Here is a 10,523-nt window from a genome sequence, read left to right on the forward strand (position 1 = left end):
ACTTTCTTCCTTGACGTGAATAAGAGGAGCCAAACACTTTGACTTTTCCTTAGAAAATGGCATCTTCCACTAACTTTTGATAGAATGAGCAGATAATGTTTTATATTATCCTGAAAAATTATTCCCTTTACTTTGGTGTAGTACACACAGTGTACTTTTTGGGTTCTATTTCTTGATTTCTTCCTTTGAGAACTAATTGCAATAATTAGTCAAAACCCCAATGTCACGTTATAAAATCTTCAAGCGATTCACAAGACAGATTGCATCATAATGCTTTGTCGGTGGTGCCATTCTGTTTGCTCACTTCTTTGATAATGTAGAGACCAAAATCGAGAATAGTATATCAAATATCACAGTCGAGGCAAGTTTTATCCGGACAATTCACTGTAATTACATAACGTTTACCGGGCTTCTTCCCTTTCTGAATCACTATGGCAATCCCATGCCAAATTAAATTGCTTGCCCAATGCTATTTGGTTTTAAACCAAAACCGATGACGAGAAGTTGGATCCTTCTTTTTCTTCTTTCTTCTTGGAACAACCTTTTTAAAATTTCAACCAAGTTCTCGACGTGCATTCTTGTTTTCCAAAATTAATTCCTACCATAGAATAAATGAATAAAAATATTTAAATTCCTTAAGTTTGTTGATAATACTGTGTTCAAAACCAATGTTAGTTCAATAAACAAAACAGAAAATAATTCCGAGATCGCAAGTTGCTTGTGTGTCCTTAAGGAATTTAATCCCCTCATTGTTGCCCAAGGTTTTGGATTAATTCCTCCCTGGATAGAACGGAATAACTTTTCTGTGATAGCGGCACTACAAATCACAGAACTTCAGCAACTCAACAAACGGAGCAAATCATACTTGACACTTTGTTTATTTGGAAAAAATAATGCAACAATGTAGAAAAGATGGGAGAAATTTTTAAATTTTCTATATATGAAAAATGAGGCCAAGTCTCTAAATTTATAGATAATAAAAGAGTGAGATGAAGATGTTCAATTCAAAAGGTGTCTTTTGCATTTCGCATTCACACTCATTCACGAAACCTAACGAGCATAATAGTCATATATCGAGGTTCGTGTACATAATGATGAAGATGTCAGAATTCAAATTGTAGTGTCACGAATCAAAGTTTTAGTGATCTTATGGTCAATATTGTCTAATTGAATTTCCTTTATTAACTATGTCAAAGTATTATTATACGTCGAGAAATAGGCAACATAGTATTTCTCTCATAGGCATTCTATTAATATTAAAAATAATAAGAGAAAATGGTCACACTACCAAAGTATGGAGTAACTTTGCAAAACCTCTATTTTCTGAATTCTGCTAAGCAAGTTAAGTTCAACAACTTTCTACCATTTCCCAAGTTGTCATTATATGCACACCTATCCAACTTAGGCTAGTGATCCATACAACTCAAAGGCTATAAATGAGATTGGAACTTGCTAGTTTCATGCTTTTCTCTAACTGAAGAAGTAAGATTTTCTGGCTTTAGCATTGCACGATATGTAATCGCCAGATTTTCATTGACCATTCTAACAAATTTTAACAGGAAATAATGTATCTATTTAGACATGATTCCGCCACAAATTGCTAGATATTTCCATGTAAGTCCTTTAATGAATGTACAAGAAATGGTAGACGTATGATATTTCACAACATCTGCTGATATAGGTTTTTGCCAAAGCAGATCGAGTTCAACCTCAAGAAAAGATTGAAGAATATAGAACTGCACAGCGAGATGTATAGAGGATATAACATTCTTGAACTCCACCATTCGGTGCTTGGTTTCCTCTGTTGTCACATTCTCGGGGTCTCTTAGAACCTGAGAATGTTATTGTATACGGTCAAAATCAAGATTGTCTTTCGTATGACTAATCGAGATTGGAACATAATAGGACAAGATTCGAACTCGTGTAATATCGAACTGTGATGTGAGGTTTGAGTTCAGAGCTCGTAACCTAGAGACCGATCGAAATCGGGACCGTCCAAGATCGAGACCGAACAAAATAGAGATCGAGAGAGACCGAGGGAAGCTTATCGAGACAAAAAATAAAAAGCTGAAATATCCGCAATTGGGCGAGAATCACGGCGAAAATCCCGGCGCATATCAAGGAAAGGCCAATTAATTAACCTATCATGAGATTTCTTACTATATTTAGAATTATATCAAGAGTAGAACTTCCCTACTATATAAAGGAGGTCTGATCATTTGTAGGGCTAGGATATTTTTACGCAATAAAAAGCAATACACTGCCTTTCTTCTGGTTTTTAATATCTAGTTATTTTATTCTTGTATCAGTTTATTCTCCACTTGGTTTGAGGGTGATCGAACTTGAGGGCCGAGGCTAATTGATTCATTTGGTTTGCATTTATTTCTTTTACAGTTAATTTCAATATTAATATATATATTTTCTCAATTTGTGTCAAGTTATATCACGTATCCTTAAAATCGTGTATAAACTCAATTGCTATCCATTTTTCGGGTAAATAGTTATGTTGCGAGAAGTCATAAAGTGCAACTACTAATCTTGAATGAAAATCGGCGTCCACCGTGGGGCTAAGGATAATAGTGATTGCCTGGTACTAACCCTCATAACACACACTATTTTATACTTGTTCTTGTGAGTATCTTTGATTCTAGGATCAGCATGTTGAACTTTCAGACAGCGCCCGTACACGTGGACAATGGCTTCGGTCACCATGATGTAAATGACAACATAGCACCAGGGAACGGCGTACCTCCAATTGGTCTCGATGGAGTTCCGACAATAGATTCAATCGACGTCAGCTCCATGTAGCCATTAATGAAAATTTGGTCGTCGATCCCGAGAATAGCGCCCGCAGGGATGTTCGATCAGCCGCTCAGAGCATACATGGCGGTCAAGAAGGCAGAATCAGCCTTCGGATGATCTTCGAGATAGTGCAGGCTCAACAAGCCGCGATAGCATAACTCCGAAACCAGAACCATGCACCAAGCAGGGTCGAGCCCAAGCCATCCCAGGAAGCTGTTCGCAGGGTCGAACAGGTGTCAATGAAATTGAACGGAAATGAATCGAGGACAGATCCCGCAATCATGAAGATGCTCGAGGAACTAACAAAGCGAGTTGAATCGGGGGAAAAGAAGATTGAAGAAAACGACAAGAAGGTGGAAACTTATAACTCCAGGGTTGATCAGATCCCGGGGGCACTACCAATATTGAAGAGTTTGGATTCCAAAAGGTTCGTACAAAAGCCCTTCCCCCCGAGTGCGGCTCCCAAACCGATCCCCAAGAAGTTTTGCATGCTCAAAATTCTCAAGTATAATGGAACGACCGGCCCCAACGAGCATGTCACCTCCTACACGTGTGCGATTAAAGGGAATGATCTAGAGAACGAAGAGATCGAATCCGTGTTACTAAAGAAATTTGGGAAAACCCTGTCAAAGGGAGCAATGATATGGTACCATAATTTACCACCTAACTCTATCGATTCTTTTGTCATGCTTGCAGATTCTTTTGTAAAAGCACATGCCGGAATCATAAAGGCCGAGACAAGTCAGTCCTTTTCAAGGTAAAGCAGAAAGATAACGAGATGCTTAGAGAGTTTGTGTCTCGGTTTCAAATGGAACGAATGGATCTACCACCGATTGCCGGTGATTGGGTCGTTCAAGCTTTCACTCAAGGACTAAATGAACGAAGCTCAGTGGCTTCACAACAGTTGAAGCAGAACTTGATTGAGTACCCGGCCGTTACCTGGGCCGATGTACCTAATCGATATCAATCGAAGATTAGAGTTGAAGACGACCAGCTGGGGGATCCTTCCGGGTCCGTTACCAAAAGGGACATTGATCGAGAACCAAGGTCGAATAGGGATCGTTACCAGCCGTATAATAGAGATCGTAGGGGCAACGGACCTGGGCACAACTCCGTACGAGGTAAAAGGAGAAATGATCGAGGCTAGAGCTCTCGAGGGCTCATGAGCAAGAATAGTTTCGACAGGCATACCGGACCTAAGAAAGCACCCATGATTGTCAGAATATAACTTCAATGTTGATGCATTCGCCATTGTATCAGCTACCGGACACATCAAGGATACTAAATGGCCTCGACCTCTGCAAACTGACCCAGCCCAAAGAAATCCCAATCAAGTATGCAAGTATCATGGCACCCACGGCCACAGAACGGAAGATTGCAGACAGTTGAGAGAAGAAGTAGCCCGGTTATTCAATGAATGGCACCTTCAGGAGTTTCTAAGTGATCGGGCCAAGAATCATTTCAAAAACAGAGAGTTCGACAACCAAAACGGTCAAGAAGAACCGCAACATATTATTCACATGATTGTCGGAGGGATCGATCTTCCCCAAGGGCCAGTTTTAAAACGCACTAAGGTGTCAATCACAAGGGAGAAGCGATCTCGGGCTCAGGATTACATACCAAAAGGAACCTTGTCTTTCAACGACGAAGACGCAGAAGTAATCATACAGCCCCATAACGAGGCACTGGTAATAGATGTACTCATGAATAAGACTCAAGTTAAACGTATGTTATTTGATCCACGTAGTTTGGCCAACATCATTCGATCGAGGGTCGTAGAACAACTCGGTCTACAAGACCAAGTCGTGCCCGCGGCCCGAGTGCTAAACGAATTCAACATGGCATGTGAAACCACTAAGGGCAAGATAAATTTGCCAGTAAATGTGGCCGAGATGATCCAAGAGGCGAAGTTCCATGTGATCGAGGGAGACATGAGGTATAATGCCCTGTTCGGGAGACCATGGATCCACAACATGAGAGTAGTGCCCTCGACCCTTCACCAGGTTCTAAAATTCCCAACACCAGAGGGAATCAAAACAGTCTACGAGGAGCAATCCTCCGCAAAGGAAATATTTGCACGAAGTGATTCAGATATCGACACTCACATCGACGAAGGGGTAAAATTCGAAGGGAAAACATGAGGCCAACTAGCAATCACAAACATCGGCCTCGACCCAACTAGAGAAATAAGGGACTGACGAAGATGATGATTATGGAGTCCCTCGATCTTTCATAGTCCCTGATGACTCCGACGCTACCAAATCAACGGTCGAAGAGCTGGAGCAAATCATATTAATCGACGTCTGCCCGAACGAAAGGTATACCTGGGCATTGGGTTAAATCCCGAGCTCAAAAAAAAGCTTATTCAATTTCTTATAGCTAACATGGATTGTTTCGCTTGGTCCCATCTCGACATGACAGGGATCCCACCGGAAATCACCACCCATAAACTAAGCTTGGACTCGAAGTTCCATCTGGTGAAGCAGAAAAGAAGACCCTAGTCCGAGATCAAGCACACCTTCATCAAAAACGAGGTAACCAAGTTCCTTAAAATAGGGTCCATCCAGGAAGTGAAATACCCCGAATGGTTAGCAAACATAGTGGTAGTTCCTAAAAAAGGAAACAAACTTAGAATGTGTGTAGATTACAAAGACCTAAATAAAGCATGCCCCAAAGATTCTTTCCCTTTGCTTAATATCGATCGCATGATCGACGCCACGACCAGCCACGAGATCTTCAGTTTTCTTGATGCCTATTCTGGGTATAACCAAATACAGATGAACCCGGACAATCAAGAGAAGACCTCATTCATCACTAGATATGGGACTTACTGCTATAACGTAATGCCATTTGGATTAAAAAATGATGGTGCCACGTACCAATGTCTAGTAAATCGGATGTTCGAAGAACAAATAGGGAAATCTATGGAAGTTTACATTGATGATATGTTAGTTAAGTCCCTGCGAACAGAGGACCACTTGAAGCATTTGTAGGAGACCTTCAATATCTTAAGGAAATATAACATGAAGCTGAACCCGAAAAAATGCGCGTTCGGGGTCGGGTCAGGCAAATTTCTCGGATTCATGGTGTCCAACCGAGGAATCAAGATCAACTCCGTTAAGATTAAAGCTATCAAGGACATCATGGTAGTAGATAACGTAAATGACGTACAGAGGTTAACTGGGCGCAAAACTGCCCTGGGGTGATTTATCTCGAGGTCCTCCATTAAAAGCCATTGATATTTCTCGTTATTGAAGAAGAAAAATAACTTCACATGGACTTCAGAATGCCAGCAGGCCTTGGAAGAGCTTAAACGTTACTTATCGAGCTCGCCGCTGCTTCACACTCCGAGGGAAGACAAACAGTTGTACTTATATTTGACAGTATCAGAGATAGTAGTAAGCGGAGTCCTAGTCCAGGAAGAACAAGGTACACAATTTCCAATTTATTACGTTAGGCAGATCTTAGGTGAAGCCGCAACTAGGTATCCCCACCTAGAAAAGTTGGAGCTCACTTTAATAAGCACCTCTAGGAAACTAAAACCGTACTTTCAATGTCACTACATATGTATTGTAACAACTTATCCACTTCAAAATATTATGCATAAACCCGAGATTTTGGGGCGGTTGGCCAAATGGGCCGCAGAAATCAGCAGATATGATATCGAATATCGACCCTGAACAGTCATTAAGTCTCAAATTTTGGCAGACTTTGTAGCTGACTTCACGCCGGCCCCAGTACTCGAGGTTGAAAGAGAGTTGTTGGTAAACTCGGGTACGTCCTCAAAAATCTGGACCCTCTTAAAGGACGGTGCTTCGAACGCTAAAGGGTTCGGACACGGCATCGTATTAAAACCACCCACAAGCAACGTGGTTAGGCAATCTATTAGAACTGGAAAATTGACTAACAATGAGGCCGAATGTGAGGCCATGATTGCAGGTCTCGAATTAACCAAAGCCTTGGGAGCGGAGGTGATCGAAGCCAAATGCGACTCCCTCCTCGTGGTGAATCGGGTTAACGAAACCTTCGAAGTTAGGGAAGAACGGATGCAAAGATACCTAGATAAGTTACAAGTAATTTTGCACCGATTTAAGTAGTGGACTTTGCAACATATGCCTCGAGATCATAATAGTGAGGTCGACGCCCTCGCAAACTTAAAGTCATCGATTGAGGACAACGAGGTCAATTCAGGGGTAGTCGTGCAACTCATGAGGTCAGAAGTCGAAGAAGGCCACGCCGAGATAAACTCCACAAGCTTGACTTAGGATTTGAGAAATAAATACATAGATTATTTAAAAAACGATAAGCTTCCCTCAGATCCAAAAGAATAGAGGGCCCCGCGCACGAAGGGAGCTCGATTCACCTTGTCCGAAGATGGAACCTTGTTCAGAAGAATGTTTGATAGTCCACTAGCGATATGTCTGGGGCCGGGATACACCGAGTATGTTCTGATGGAAGTTCACGAGGGCACTTGCAGAAATAATTCCGGTGCCGAATCATTGGTTCAAAAGATAATAAGAGTCGGCTATTACTGGATCAACATGGAAAAAGATGTGAAAGAGTTTGTTCAAAAATGTGACAAATGACATGCGCCAGTGATTCACAAACCCGAGGAACTTCTCCATTCAGTCTTATCACCACGGCCATTTATGAAGTGGGGAATGCACATCGTTGTCCCTCTTCTGTGGGCACCAGGTAAAACTTAATTTATTTTATTTATGACTGATTATTTTTCTAAGTGGGTTGAAGCACATGCCTTCGAGAAAGTTAGGGAGAAGGAAGTCATCGACTTCATTTGGGGTCACATCATATGTCGATTCGGAATGCCATCCGAAATTGTGTGTGATAACGGAAAACAGTTCATCGGCAACAAAGTAACCAAATTTCTCAAGGATCACAAGATCAAAAGAATCCTATCAACACCTTATCATCTTAGCGGGAACCGGCAATCCGAATCGACCAACAAAACCATCATCCAAAATCTTAAGAAGAGGCTAACCGACGCCAAAGGAAAGTGGAAGGAAATTCTGCTAGAAGTTCTTTGGGCATACCGCACAACCTCGAAGTCCAGTACCGGGGCTACCCCATTCTCATTAGTTTATGGTACTGAATCTCTAATACCGGTCGAAGTCGGAAAGCCGAGTATCTGGTTCTGATATGCAACAAAGGAATCAAATAACGAAGCCATGAATACGAGCCAAGAACTATTGGATGAAAGGCGTGAAACCGCCCTCGTCCGATTGGCCGCCCAAAAGCAACGGATCAAAATATACTACAATCGAAGAGCCAATCTTCGATATTTTAACGTCGGGGACTTAGTGCTAAGGAAAGTCACTCTCAATATCCGAAATCCTAATGAAGGGAAATTGACTCCGAATTGGGAAGGACCGTACCAAATTCTCGAAGTCACCGAAAAAGGGTCCTGCAAGCTCGAAACAATGAATAGGGAACAACTACCCAACAATTGGAACATATCTCACCTAAAATGGTACTACTGCTAAGGTAATCCCCTTTTCCATTCCTTTTCTATTACATATTAACACTTGCAGGTGATCGACAAGAAACAATGATGGATTTTTCAGCGAACGACACGAAGTCTTTAGGTGTGAAGGCACGTGTTGCACTTTTTTTCCCTCAGACCGATTTTGTCCCAAATGGGTTTTTTGGCGAGGTTTTTAATGAGGCAACAATGAATCGTGTTAACTTAGAATCAAGCCCGATTGCGAATCGGCACCAAAGATCAATTCAACAATATCTGAGGTTCCTTTGCAATCAACCTCGAATACTGGTGGGCTACCCTTGGATATGCACCATCTTCGAATATTAACTTCAGCAAGGAAACGACTTCATAAAGGGAAGGTCTCGATAGACAGAATTTATTGTAAGGGCCAAACGGTCAAAACAAGTCGTGCCCACGTAGATTGTTCGAACCTTGACATAAAACATGTACGCATGTATGATTATTTCGATCGAGAATAAAGAGAAGTAATTTTCTTGCAATCATCTTATGTTTTAAATTTTTTTTCCTCTTTACACCTCCTTAAAGAGCTTCGTACTTCCGAAAATAACAAGCCCAAGGGCAATACTTAACCGGAATACGAACGATCGCTCCCTCACTCGGGGACTGCCGTCCGACTTAAACATCCCAAGTCATCGGACCTCGGGAGAAAAAGACCTAATAGGCAACTCCCCAATTTTTAAAGGTCACGGCCACCCCACTCGGGGATTATTATCTCGGGCAAGCCCAGATAAAATGGGGAAAAAGTCTAATGAGTAGCTCCCGAACTAAAAGGCTACGGCTAATTGAACACGGCTCGGAGACGTCCGAAATTCGTAACAAAAATAGGCCTTCGAAAAAGAGAAAATTCTTTCATAACCGACTCTAAAGGCTACCATTGGCAAAGTCTTAAACTTAAGATGTTTTCAGGGAAAAACTTTGGTAACATCAAACTCCAATAACGACTCAACCCAGAAAGACAGTAAAGGCAAGATTTGTTCGAACCCTCGAACTCAACCTTATTGTTTCATGATAAGGCATTTCAATCTTTGTAAACACAAATAACAAAGCAAAGGAAAAATATGATTGCCGAAAGGGAAAGAAAAGCCTTATATTTATATACAATAGTTTTTTTACAAAGGCCAAATCGGCCTAATACGAAAATTTACAACGGCCAAAAACGGCCTCAGAAAAAATGCAAAAGAAAAACAAAAAAACATAAAGTCCTAAGTGGCTTGGTCTTCATCAGAGGTTGCATCTCCATCCTCGGGATTTTCTCCGTCTTCGGATTCACTTGAGCTATCAGAGTCTTCCTCAGGGAAGGCCTGCCTACGGGCCCTAACTTCCTCTGCTTTGGCATTTTCGATCTCAACCGTAATATCGACGCCCTAGGCATGAACTCTCTCGAGAGCTTTCGAGCTTGCCATTTTGCATGATCCACCATGCCCTTGGCCTGGATGGCCTCGACGTCGACCCTAAACTGCGCCACTTTAGCATCAGCTTTTGTGTTGGCCACGACCATCTCAGATCTGGCCACTTTGAGTTCGTTGGCCTAGCTTGCCTTATCAGAAATGGCCAAACCCAACTGAGACTGAAGTTCTTTGATTTTCTCGACCTGCACTGAGGCCTTCTCTTTTGCTGCTTGGAGCTGGGTCTCGACTGACTCCAATTGCATTTGGACGGTTTCCTTCTTCGAGGTTAGGCTGTCCATGTTCTTTTTGAATTCTTCTACCTCGGCCTGTATCGCATCTACCTGCGTCTGGAGTCATCCGATTTGTTCGAGCCTCTGCCGGACCTGCAGAATCGGATTGTTCGTAGTTATTTCCAATGCTCAGCCATCTCGACATGCTCATCCTGAGTCGTTACTAAATCGGCTTGAAGCTTCTCACTGAGAAGCTTGTAGGTGTCACTTTTCTCAGTAAGGTCCCGAACCTCAGCCTCGTGCTCCTCTCGAATTCGGAAGAAAGCCTCGTGATGCAACACCGAAGCCTGCAAACAAGGAAGAAGATGTTAGATTATCTACAACTCCGAGTTTAAAAGAAAATAATGGATAGACCCTCGAAGTTACCCGATTCAGAGCATGTTGAGCCTCATTAAACAGGCAAGTGGCTCCCACCGCATTCATCATGGCTTGGTCTTCCTTGGTCACCAAGGATCTAAGGTAGCTAGCAATCCCCACGGGGGAAGAGAAAACTCGGGCATCCTCCGGGACGAAAAGCACTAT

At 42.2% G+C, this 10,523-nt stretch overlaps 1 protein-coding gene across 1 annotated transcript in view; it reads right to left on the minus strand.

Annotated features, from left to right (window-relative positions):
- The window catches only part of LOC107767445 (uncharacterized), a 32,666-nt gene extending 22,656 nt beyond the window's left edge, over positions 1-10,010 (minus strand). Inside the window, exon 1 of the mRNA XM_075228645.1 lies at positions 9,861-10,010. Coding sequence (XP_075084746.1) covers positions 9,861-10,010 — 150 coding nt within the window. The remainder of the gene's footprint in view (positions 1-9,860) is intronic.
- Between the last annotated feature and the right edge of the window lie 513 nt (positions 10,011-10,523).

The sequence above is a fragment of the Nicotiana tabacum genome, chromosome 13, assembly GCF_000715075.1.
Source record: "Nicotiana tabacum cultivar K326 chromosome 13, ASM71507v2, whole genome shotgun sequence".
Taxonomy (NCBI): Eukaryota; Viridiplantae; Streptophyta; class Magnoliopsida; order Solanales; family Solanaceae; genus Nicotiana; species Nicotiana tabacum.